General features: G+C 36.2%; 1 protein-coding gene across 1 annotated transcript in view; it reads right to left on the bottom strand.

The window, feature by feature from the left end:
• Positions 1-1,972: 1,972 nt before the first annotated feature.
• Positions 1,973-12,964, bottom strand: part of Klp31E (kinesin-like protein 31E) — a 106,017-nt gene continuing 95,025 nt past the window's right edge. The window contains exons 22-29 of the mRNA XM_068770067.1: positions 11,383-11,539; positions 10,168-10,303; positions 9,535-9,700; positions 8,303-8,440; positions 7,638-7,783; positions 6,745-6,893; positions 5,633-5,826; positions 1,973-2,393 (exon numbers count right to left, since the gene is read on the bottom strand). Of these exons, the coding sequence (XP_068626168.1) occupies positions 2,351-2,393; positions 5,633-5,826; positions 6,745-6,893; positions 7,638-7,783; positions 8,303-8,440; positions 9,535-9,700; positions 10,168-10,303; positions 11,383-11,539 (1,129 nt within the window). The 3' untranslated portion in view covers positions 1,973-2,350. The remainder of the gene's footprint in view (positions 2,394-5,632; positions 5,827-6,744; positions 6,894-7,637; positions 7,784-8,302; positions 8,441-9,534; positions 9,701-10,167; positions 10,304-11,382; positions 11,540-12,964) is intronic.

Below are 12,964 nucleotides of genomic sequence, written 5' to 3'. Positions count from 1 at the left end.
TATTGTTTCAATTGATGTCAGATCTACTTAATACTAAACGTCCGCTCCGTACAGCGCGTGCAAGTGTATATGTAATTTGTATACTTCAATACAAATTAATAATGCCTTATGTCTACATCAGTTTTGTATTGGAACTTTATGTGTGTTGGTGTATTGTCGCAGATTATTTGATATTTAATGAAGGAGGGTAAAGATTTTTTAAAATAAGAAAACCCGGGTGTCTGAACCTGAATGTTATTAATGATGTTAACACCCGTCTGTGTGATGATACGATTCCATAAAGACGTTTCATTTTGTTTCAAGACGATAAAGTCAACGTCGCGTTATCACAAGTATGACATCATCGTGTTTCGTTACTCTATTGAATATAGAAAATAAAAAAATACGAGAAAAAAATCTTTAATACCCTCATTCATAAAATATTCTAGTTTTTTATTATAATTAATATCCACATTCATGTTTCAATATCTATAATTAAATTACTCTTCGATTAATGTTTATTATATAATTTTGACAACTTAAATTTTGAATAAATCCATATCTTTATTCATTTAATTTGCCGGTACCCAAAATAAAAAAAGGTTTTTATTCCATAATTTGTGCGTCGTTTTTTGGCTAGAGGTTACTGCATTCAATATGGCCTACCTTACCTTACCAGCTATGGCTATAGCTTAATCAATGCTAGGGTGTGTAAATTATTTACTTAAGCAGTAATACTAGTCGCAGGTAAACTAGTGAATTATATTTAACATTTACTATAAGTATGGATTTTTAAATTTTTATATACATTAAAATTTTCAGCTTGTGACTATCGTGTTGAATTTCTAATCTAGTTTTGTTTATATGTTAAGTTAAACTTAAACACTTAAAGTTCTTTGTATACTTTGTTCAGTTATTATATATTTTAGCAACACCCAACCAAGTTATAAAGAATTAATTTTCAGCAATTCTTTTATTAATTTAGTTACTTCATATTTATTAACTGTTATCTTTTGATTCTTTACTATAACAACTTATTATCAGTACGAAGGCCACGCCGGTGACGCGCTATGATACCATTAAATTATATTTTCATCCCCTCCAGCTACATTTATTTTATTTTAAATATCTTTTATACTTTTCGTATGCAGGGAAGTCGACGTTTTACTAAAATTAAAATTAATAAACAAAATAAAACATGATAAAATTAATTACAGCATTCCAGCCATGTACCAATACAATATAAGATTTTTTTAAAATAAAATATTTTATTTGTGTACATCTAGAGTTCAAAGAAATATTTTTAATTGTTTTCTATGTTTCTTTTATATCTTGTAAGAACAAAAATAAAAATTCAAACACATTTCAATATTACACCTTAAGATTTTGTTATTATATATATTATTAAGGTATCTTCAATTATATACGGGGCGGTACCGCCACTTTGGAAACCTATGCTTATTTACTCATAATAGATTATATTTTGAAAATTAAGTTTCAACTAATAAGAGCCTTAATAGATTTCATTTATTAGCAATTGATTTGTGTACCTAGATAAAGAATTTTGACATTAATACATTGTTCTATTATTATTTGAACCTAAAGCTAAAATAACTAATAACGACATATAGTTTGGTTTCATAAAGCCAAGCAATTATACATATATATATTTATATACTTGTCTAATGTCACACGTACGGTGTAGTGATACCGTTACAGTGTTGTCTATGCTATTGCTTATAACGTTACAGCTGAGCATTTGATGCGGAAATTGACGAATTAATATTTTTGAACACTTCTAGTGTAAGACACGTAGAGAATATAAATTTTGTTTAATCATAACTTTTTAAATACATTTTCGTGTGTTTACAATTTTAAAAATCGATCATAAACTAACGATCTTCGAATTTTGTTTTCGAACACATTGACAACACACACAATTTGGAATAAAAATCAACATATAGTTTAATTTTGTTTCTAAGTCACGGTACTTTAAATGTGATTAGATATTAAAATATAATTGAATCGTTTAATATTATTAGTAATTAGAGATTATTTCTTACAGCTAAAAGCTTTACCGACAACCCTCAAAATTTCTGCTACCCACAATGTATTTCCAATACATAAGAAAATTAAAAAGAATAAAACTCCGAGTCGTACACGTGCTTGTGGTCATCGGGCTTATTTAGCCACGGGTTTCCTCGGTAGTGCTGGGCTTACCAATGAGTTGCTAATGAGCGTGTCTGGGTCAAGGGCTCGTGTTTGCCATGAGCTCACGGGTGCCTGAGCCGACGGGTCACGTGTGGTCGCGGGCCGGAAGTGCGAAGGGTCACCGCCAAGCACGGCGAGGACTGCTCGCGACGCCGGCCTGTCACCTGCACGTTCTCAACTGCCATATTCGCACTCTCCCGTCACTGCGAACATTAAAAACATTTATCTGTATGAATACGACTCCTTTATTACAAAAACTTCTGAAGAAATTGTAAATATTTAGTACCATAACCAAATATTACTTATAACCGATGTATAAAACATAATTTCACAACCAATAAGTACTCGAAGAAAAAGATTAATTTAACCTTTAATATCATATAATAAAATTATAAGTAATAAACAACTAATAATGCAAACATTTATTAAACAATGGTGTGATATAGAGCTACAATGACAACTAGAGAGAACTACATTAAATGGTTTTGGTAGTTTGGTAGTTGGTAGGTTTATATAGGTAACTACATTCCATCTAATATTCAGTACAACATCAAAAGCATTCTGGTTTTAGTAAAACTAGAAATCTCTATAATGCAAAGTGAGTTAGACACACAGTTAACAACATCTAGAGAAGTATTTGAAGAGAAGAAAAGCTTAAAGACGAAGACTTGCAGAGACAACTAATGAATAGTTTGTCTCTTATTCGCGTTTTTAAATTATGATACATGGCATTTGGCCACAGATCAACCTTTCGGAAAAAAAATAATGTTATACAAGATGATTGGTTATAGGTTTAAAACTTTAAAGGGATGAATGCTCATTTTGTCACCAAAAATATTTAATGCTTTTAAATCTATTTCCGATTATTCCGTACAAAGTGGTCACACTGAAACTCTATAGGAAAGCAACAGACCAATAACTTCTGGACGTACAGTCTGCAGTAGTAATACCAATTTTAAAAACACTTTTTTTACTATAATATTATTATATTATTTATTATTTTTGAAATACATTCACTCATTTAAAGCTTACACCTATAACCAAATACTCTGTTTATCTAAGCACGATTTAAGAGATAATAATTACGAGGAAGAAAAGAAAAAGGTGGAAGAAGGGTAAATCTAGCAAGCGATGGTCAGTGTAAAATCGGTTTAGTGAAGTAAAAAAAAAAGAGAGACAGTGAAGGCACACAATGAGTCGATTGAAGTACAGCCGAGGAAAGCGTTGCCTGCGGAGTTAACGGCTGGTGATGCGGCGACGGCGTGCGCAAGCCTTCGCCGGTAAGATACTTACGTCTGTATATTTAGTTTGTGCATATGTGTGTTTGTCTATGATTTCATATGTCGTCCTTTTACAAACATTTTTAAGAAACATCGATAAATAATGTATATTATTGTATTAAAGATTATTTATAAGACTAACTGATGTTTGGGATGTATCAAGGTGATTTTAACGTAAAAGATAGAAGATTTGTAACATGTAACTAATAAATAGATAAAGTAGAGAAGAGTAAAAAAAGAGAAGAATAAAGTTTCTTGTTAGTTTTTTCTCGGTAGAATCATCATTGGAACCTGTCAGTAACTTATGGATACTAATATTACTTTATAATACATATTTACGTCTATGTGGTATCTTTAAAGTGATTAGCAAAGCCTATTCGTAAGAATATATATTTGTTTCATTCTTTTATTATTAAAAGAAAAGGGATGGATATACGTCATTAGCTTTAATCTCCACAAGCTTGTTGAGCACCGTTTGATGTTACGTTATTACTATAAGTTAGATATAGAACTTGCAGAAGTGCAAATGTATTAAATATAGTATACAATAATGTTTAGATGAAAATATAGTTTTTATTACAAAATGTAAAACAGAAAAATGGAAATCAAGTGTATTATTTATATTAAGAACAATTTTTTATCATCAAAGATTCAAACCAAGCAGTTCGTTGCTTTCTTTTCCATCACCGAATTTAAAGTTGGGTCATTTCTTTGACTTTATTTACTTTTACTTTCTAATCTGATCAGTGTTACAATAAACCAGCGAGGTTTATTCTTTTATTAAACTTATTTACTGAAAAATTTCTTAATGTTTTATCTTAACGTTTTAAATTTATTAAATATATGAAAAAAATATTAAAATTAATATGTCGTGTAGTAACGGAATGTGCTGTTTTAAAAAATTATTATTAAAACGCATAATTAGCGATAATGTCTATTATCGATCTATAAACAAGAATTTCGTATCGATAACGGTAGTTTAAAAGTGAATTCTTAAAAAGCTTGCTCAATAGGCAGGGTCTTACAAGTGCTACATTGAAGTATGAACCTTATTAGTTCAGAGTAAAGCTTACTTTATATTTAAATTATTTTTGTTATACACGATACGAGTAGCATTTAGCTGCGATCCCATTTGTATTTTTTTATAGCAATTGATCGCTATTCGCTCTGGCCGAAGAAACATTAAGCTATTTGTTATAAGCAAAGCGAATAGTATAAGTTAGTTTTAAGTGCGTACGTGTATGTTCACTCGTGTGTGGAGTGTGGGATGCGGATATTGAGGTGTAGGGGTGTGGTGTGCGGATTGTGGGTTGTGGGGGGGTAACTGCGTGTTACGTCAGCACCTGCTCACTGGTCGTCGACGATCCGCCACGCACGCACTTCGCCGCCGCTGCAACACACTCGCACGTTAATTACGCGAAATCCGAAGTACAAGAAAGTTAATACGTTTTTGTTTATCGGCTCTATTTTCAAAGAGATATGAGAACAGACTAAAACGTAATTTAAACTGCCAAGTAAATAGCAGCTGTAGTAATAAGTCTTTTAATTAAATCGTATTAATATGTGTTGAACATAAAAATATAAATCATTTTTGTAGCGCGTAAACGACAGTATATAATGATATACATTTTGATATGAAAGTCGATTGATGGAAGTGACCCAACACTTAGCGGTAAACTAGTAGGACACATTACCAGTTTAAGGGATCTGGTCAACTAAAAATTCGTCTTGGACTGAGTATTGTTGGTGTTACAAAGGGCCTATAACTAAAGCCTAAACCTAAATCTTTCAGATGGTCAAGATACCCTGCCTCTGGGAGGAAATACAGGGTTATGTGGGATTCCTACTAATTAAAACCAACTCTGTGATTTTTGAGGGACTCCGGCATCTTCAAGATAGGGATGATCTACAAATCTGCAATCTCTTACGCTAATGTCAAACTGTAATTCGAGGTTTTGTCGCTTCGTAACTTAGAGTCTGAAACTAGTGGTTGTTTAGGGCCTTCACTCTTAACAATCGCAACTTCGGTGAGCTATCACGAGGCGCGTCGCTGTGCTGATGGCGTCGTATAATAGTGGGATCTATACCTAGCCTAAATCCTCTTTTATGATAGGGAAGCTCGAGGGTTTGTGGCTTGCGTGTGTGTGTGTGTGTGTGTGTACCTGGCGGCGGTGCAGAGCGCAGCACGATATGAGACGAGCGCGTGCGGGGCGTCGGGCTGCGGCGCGGGGTGTGCGACGGGCCGCAGCGCTGCGCTCCACAGCCGCAGCGCCTGGTCGCGGCCCACGCTCGCCACGCGCCCTCCGCCCGCAGCACACACGCCCGTCACCCAACCCTTGTGCGCATTCATCACGCTCTGGAAAAAAAACATTTTTTACTGAATTAAATAAAATCCAAAATAACATACACTCATAAAGTGGACAGTGTAAACCTCTAAGTGTGAGTATTTGTACGAACGGTACGTGCTCGGAATTTCACTTTGAGATTGAATTAGGATTAAAAAAATCCATAGACGAACTAAGGTTACCAATAAAGTCCAGCGAATGAGAAAGTTGAAGTGGCAGTGAACAGAAGACATAGAGCGCTGAACAGAATGCCGGTGGGACTTTAAGGTTCTACATTGATGACCATCAACTGACAAGCGCAGCATAAGAAACCAACTCACAAGGTGAACAGCTATCCCTGTTTAAATCATCAGAAGACGCGGGATGCTGCTTCCAAAGGAAATCAATGGAAGGTCTTTGTTTTGCAGTGGACGTCCTAGGGCCGAAATGATCATGATTCCAAAATGACTTAAGGGACTTCAAGTATTACCCATGACCTAGTTCACAAAAAAAAACAGGTCAATTAAATCTTAATATTCTTATTAATAATAAAATAATTTTATCGTATACTGTTTAAGACGTTTTTGTAGTTTTAGTACGTGTAGTAAATAACGAAAAAAATGAACCCATATATCATAGAAATAAAAATCAAAAGGGTTGCATGATGGTACACAGTGAGAGTAAATTGAAATAGATATATTGCTGAGTCGAGTCGTCGCTGAGCTGTTGCACGACTACCACTGCATGTGCGGAAGTGGCTAAATATTGGTCTTTTTCTTGCTTAGATATATTGCTGGCAAATAGAAAAAATAAAAAGAAGTTTAATAAGTAATAAATAATTAGTCCCTTATCTGAATGTTTTTCTTCTTTAAAAACAAAGTCGCCTGTCCAATTTGGACAGTCACAGATAATTATTTAGTACGTCTTTAGGTACTAAGTAAGAGACGTACATGAGTGAGGCTGCCATCGGCGAGACTCCAGCACTTGAGGCTGGAGTCCCTCGAGGCGCTGTACAGCTGGTCGCCGGACAGCAGCAGCGCCTGCACGCCGTCGTAGTGCGGAGGCTCCAGCAGCCGCCGGTTACTCATCTCCCAAGAACCTGCACAAGAATTAATACACGCATGTATAACCACGTTCATATGCTTGCAAACAAGATAAACTTCGTGTATATACATGATCCTAAAACAAATATGGTTAAGTTTAGTATGAGTGTTAAAGTAAAGTAGATCAGGGTTTAATAAAGTAGCGTAGAGACAATGTAGTGGGGTAGGGTACAGTACAAAAGGTAGGGTACAAGAAAGAAGGGTAGGTTACAGTAAAATTACAGGGTTTAATAAAGTAAATAGGTGTTCAGTAAAGCGGCGTAGAGACAATATCGTAATGTAGGCTATAGTACAATAGAATAGGAATATAGTATACTAGGGTAGGGTAGGATAGAGTACAGTACAGTACGGTAGAGTATAGTACAGTAAGATAAGGGAAAAATACAGTAGGGTCTTTTCAGTATCTAGTATATTCCATAGAAAATTGCATCCGTCTCATTGTTTTTACCTTTGCGTTTAATATTTCCGTTTTTGTTGGGTCACCATTTTGCAAATTACAGTGTTTACTAAGTTTCTAAATTTATTTTAATGACGCCCTAAAAATTTCCAGTTTCTAAAATGACGTTCAGAATACAGTAGAGTAGGATACAGTAAGTTAGGGTAGGATATAGTACACTAGGGTACAGTGAAGTAGAGTACAGTACAGTAAAGTAAGGTAGGATATAGAGAAAGAAGGCAGAGCTTAGTGTAGTAGAGTAGTGTGCAGTAGAGCAGCGTTTAGCAGAGCGGAGGGTGCGTACCGGTGTCGGCGGGCTGCAGGTCGAGCAGGCGCACGCAGTGGTCGCGTGAGCCGGTGGCCAGCCGGTCGCCGCGGCCCGCGCGCGCCGCCGCCGCGCACATCACGGCCGCCGCGTGCCCCGACCACCACTTGCTCACGCACTCCATCCTGCGCAACGATTCACCATTACACGCTCGTCTTCAAACAGCATCGAATCAAATAGTATTACAATGTATGTAGATTAATAACTATACTAGTTCTGTTGTTTAAATTCATAACAAAATAATGCAGTATTGCCGAGTACTTCAATTTTATTCATTTGGTCATGGACAGGTGAAAAGCAATACTAAAACGCCTGTAATTTTGTTCATTTTGGTACTTACATTCATTATTAAAACTATATTTCTGAAGTAAATTATTAAAAAATACCACAGGAATTGACTGTCATTACTTAAATGCTACCGAAACCACTGTACCGTGTTTTAGGAAAGAACAACAAAATGGGAACTAAGAAAAAAAACCCGCCGCCGCTGCTAGCTTTCGTCGTCTTGTCTCTTAGGCGCTGTACCGCAACTAGGTAGTGTTTTAGTAGACCGCAATCAAATTTGTCAGCCCAGGCTGATATCAGCATTGGTTTTAAGAATCCAGCAGTCTTCCAAAAATAAATATTCGATGGTAGGTACTTACGTGCGCAAGTCCCAAAGACGCAGGCGGTCCCCAGCTGCGGTGTAAAGGCGGTTGGGGTCAGCGGCCGCCAGCGCAGTGACAGCCGTCTCGCCGCGCGAAGACGTCGCCACTCCCGTTGTGCCTGATATACCCGATGACCTGTTCATATAAAATGATGTAGATATATAGTCTACAACAGCGTATCTCAATAGAGCAGTTTGATTGTTAAGGGCGGCAGACAGTAGGCCCGACTTGAGAGGTCAAAGCCTTTTGCTTTAATATAAAAAACATATGCTACATAATGCGTAATAATTTTAGAATGGCTTAAGTGGCTCATAACATATAAATTGAAGAAAAATACTAATGTAAAATAAAACCTATTCGATAAATTTAAATAGAAAACAATATAAAAAAGAACACGACAAATGTCGTAGAGAAATATAGAGAAACAAAAATCGTTCGGCACACATGAGCTACAACATGTGAAATCATGTATGCTTCGCTATTTAACGAAAGAATATTAAAAGTTAAGTTAAAATTTTAGAAGTGTAGTTGTTAAAGACTTATTTAACGATAAAAATATTGAAACTGCGCCGTTACTTCGCTCAATTAAATTTTTTAACATATTTTTGTATTGCTAGGTAAATGACATCTTCAGAGGTTATTTAACATGATCTCTAGTAGTTTTTACAATGGGTTGGAGAATAAAATGTGAAGTGTTTTTTTATTATTTATTTTACAGATCCAAAAAATTATGGCCACTATATTTGAACCATAAAAGTAAAAGTTAAGTTAAAAGTTTCCTAAAGAAATCGTGCATTTAAAAAAAATCTTAAAAACTCAGGTTTGAAATTAATAGGCATTGATGTTCTGCAGATAAGGGCTATGTTTAATACACCGGTCGTGATGCAACCTTTATATTTCAGTTACGCTAATAATCTTCTTCCATTACTCGGAAAACACTCGCTCATTATGATCATGGACCGGTTGTAACGGCCTGTGTCCAGGGTTTGTAAATGACCTTAACAAGGTCGTCTGTTTACTTTATGGTTGGACGCTTTACCCTAGCAGCCATACTATCTGCGTATTTGATCTGTTTACTGCTATTTCAACTTACCAATCCGCTGTAGTATGATGGAATACTTTCTTTAGTCTACGTATCTTCTCATTCCTGATTCGACTTAGTAAATAAATCCTAAGCATAGCCCTCACTCACCATTCGTTAGTGTCTAAGATAGTGATATGTATTTTACCAGAGAGTAGCGACGGGCTGCCCGAGACGTGTGTCGAACGCGCGCACGGAAGGTCCGGCAGCTGCCAGCAGGAGCCCCGGCGCTGCCAGCGCCACCACAGCGCCGCCGCACCACCCGCGCCACGCCTCCCGGCCCGCGGTCAGATCCCAACCGCGCACACTGCGGTCTGTGCACATTTCAATCACTCATTTATATTTTACATAAATATTATGTATCCACGGTAATACACATGCACAATGTTTTGATTTGTAAATAAAATTGAGTCGCTTTTTATACAATGATTGTAAATGAAGTCGTATTTAATGTCCTGTGCAAATTTTGACTGTACCTTATTTTTTGAATGGTCGGTTTTCGTATTTTTAGGAGCTATGGCAACCCCACCTACTTGTTTTTTTCTTTTCTTTTATTTTTTACAGTCGCCATACACCTCTACCCTAAACCGAATGAGACTATATACTAACTCATTTACAGTTTTTTTTCATTCTTTATTTCCTATTTAACCATATCTGCCTAACTATGTTTGAGCCTTTACATTGTATGCACTGCCGGATTGCGAGATCATCGAGTCATTAGATTTGCTAAACAAACATCCTATAGTTTATACTACACAAACTATTATTCTGTGGTCATTACCTACGCCACCGCTGTAAAGAAGGTTGTGCGTGGAGGCGAGCGACAGTGCGGCGCCCACGTGACCCTCCGCCACGTGCGTGCACTGCAGCCACGCGCCGCCCGTAGGCACGCCGCCACCGCCCATGCTCACGCGTTGCTGTACACATTAGATATTATAAAATATATCGTAAAACACTCCAACAGATTCCAAGGAATAGTTTGAAGAGTGATTTTATATTCATAGTCGATTAATAAAAGTTGTTTATAATAATAACATGTTTATTGCACTAAAAACATAAAATTACGTAAGAATTACAAGTAAAAATAGAACAAAAAGAACTAAAGTACTCAATAAGTAAATATACTCGTAATTGACAAATTGTGTACAATTATAATAATCAAAATAATCGCAGCAGGATAAAATCTCTATTTAAAAATAGACGAATTAAAGCAAACATTAGTTTTCTCGAATAGTATAGCGTGTGTTCACGCGTGTGTGTGTATGCAAACGGACGTCTTACTTATTCTCTGTTGATGTTGTTGCTGTTATCCCGAGGGCTTTTAAAGCTTTTTCGGAGCTGAATTCACGGAGCGGAAGGGTCCGTGAATTAAAAAACTTAAAAATAAACAATGCTGGTCGAGCGCGTATCAGTTGCATAAGGACGTTCGCACGTAGTAAAGCCGCTCTACCCGAGTAGAGCTGAATAATGCTTTTGTAGTGTTTATGCGGCTTGGGACAGCATGGACCATAGGCGAGTCAAGAAGGGATTCGGATCCAACCTTGGTTCACCCACGCTATCCGCGGTTGGGGAAAGGGCGGTCGCTCCATAAAAACGGGTGTTGTGATGTGATGAGTAACGTTTGGTTCTGTTGTGTATAAACCGGTGTCTGCGCATAGTGTCGCAAGTGAAGTGGTTGCTGGTGCTTTGAGGTTAGCGCTTGCAGTGTTATGAGTGTCTACAGCGGCTGTGGTGTGGTACGTGTTCTGTGGGAACCTTGTGATGGGCGTGAGGAGTACATCTTTGAAACTTTTCTTGGCTTTTACTGAGGTACGACGCGAGCAGCGAGAAGCACTCCCTATGAGAGGGTTTGAGTGGAAAACGGACTTCTATAGATCCGGGACAGAGCGCGATCGTATCAATTTAATGAAATAGTACTAGGTAATAATAATAATAAATCTCCTTGTAGATTTATTTTCGATTAGGTAAGAAGAAAACATAAGTTTGTAGCACGTACCTTTAAAGGTAATTCCTTGACGATGCCCTGCGGAGAGTTGTCGAGGGGGGCTCCCGCGAGGCGGAGGAACACATCGTCGTCGCGCGCGCGCCGCGCAGCGCCGGGGGAGGCGGGGGGCGTGCCCCCCAGAATGGAGCCCCCACTTGCGCTCGTCTCTCTGCGTTAGTAGCACCACAGGCGCAGGCGTTAGATTAAGCACGACGATGTTAGACAATGAATCAAGATAAATTTTAAACGACTATGACTGCATTCGTTCACGGTTATTAAATTATATAGTTATTTAATTGCATGCGATGTCTTTTTACACATCCAATGTACTTTGATTGGTAAAAATAAGTTTATTTTTTTACTGATTGATTTTAAAATATTACATATTAAAAAAATGAGCGGTGGGTGTTTTGAAAAGGGTTTAAACAAATGAATCGATGATGAAAAAATATCAAACGTATAGATGAATACGGACATGCCTCAAAAAAGCTACTAAATTAGGCAACATTATTATGTAAATGACAACCAAAACGATTTTCTTATACTGATGAACATAAAATAAAAGGGTATACCCATATTATGACTTCAGTATTCTGATAATTAGTAATCTAACTAAAATTACATAATAACTTTTTGTTTTATAATTTAAAAATTCAGTATAAAGTATAACTTCATTATTAATTTAAGTACAGGTTTATAAAAATGGACAATGATTTATTTCGAATACACCTAGTTAGTGATGAAGAAAATTATTTACATTCATATATGTGTTTATTCGTAATGATTTCAATCCGTTAATTTCAACATAAGGTTTAATTAAATCGAATTATGTACATTAGTCGAACGATTGCGCCAAGACAGTTACACGAGATAGCAAACAGGACATGACATAAAAAAAAAACTTTTGTACTATACAACTTACCCTTGTCAAACATACATACTTTTTCCATAAAATTTGGATAGTTTATAGTTGTGGCAATACATAATAACTAAGTGGCCAATTTTATCGACTTAAAAAAATTGGGTATTTCAAAAATTAAAAGGCGACTTTCAAACACTAATTGTAGTGATATCAGTATTTTTTTAATTCAATTTCAATTTACCGAAGTTATCGGCACAAAGCTGTGTATATTTACTCCTCGGGTTCTAAATCGGTTTCCAAGGAGTTAAAATAAGCGAAAAAATCACGACGGTCTACTATATTTTAAATACGAAAATAATTTACTTGTTCTTTCTTAAATAATCACATGCTTATTTTCCACAAATTTTTAAATAAAAAACAAGTTGTAAACTTGACGCTTATCGTATTTTCAAGTCTACATGTTTTTTATTATATAAACCTCACAATACATAAATATAAAGAGACAAAACCCGACATTAAAGGTAACCATTTGTAAAGGAGGAACATAAAATAGCGTAATATGAATGTCCCCCTTTGTTACAGGGGGGGGGGGGGATAACTTTATTTAATAACATTTTATAGTATCTGTTGACACTAAAAATTGATATTCAAAAACCTTGCTTTATTACTAGTCTCGTTGTTTCTTTCGTGTAGATGCCCAGTACAAGGCATATGCCTCCCTTTAAGATATCT

The sequence above is a fragment of the Battus philenor genome, unplaced genomic scaffold, assembly GCF_028537555.1.
Source record: "Battus philenor isolate CCGP_79_NKW_IND1 unplaced genomic scaffold, ilBatPhil1.0.hap1 SCAF_3, whole genome shotgun sequence".
NCBI lineage: Eukaryota > Metazoa > Arthropoda > Insecta > Lepidoptera > Papilionidae > Battus > Battus philenor.
The sequence above is the reverse complement of the archived record's forward strand: the minus strand, read 5'-3'. Positions and strand labels throughout refer to the sequence as shown.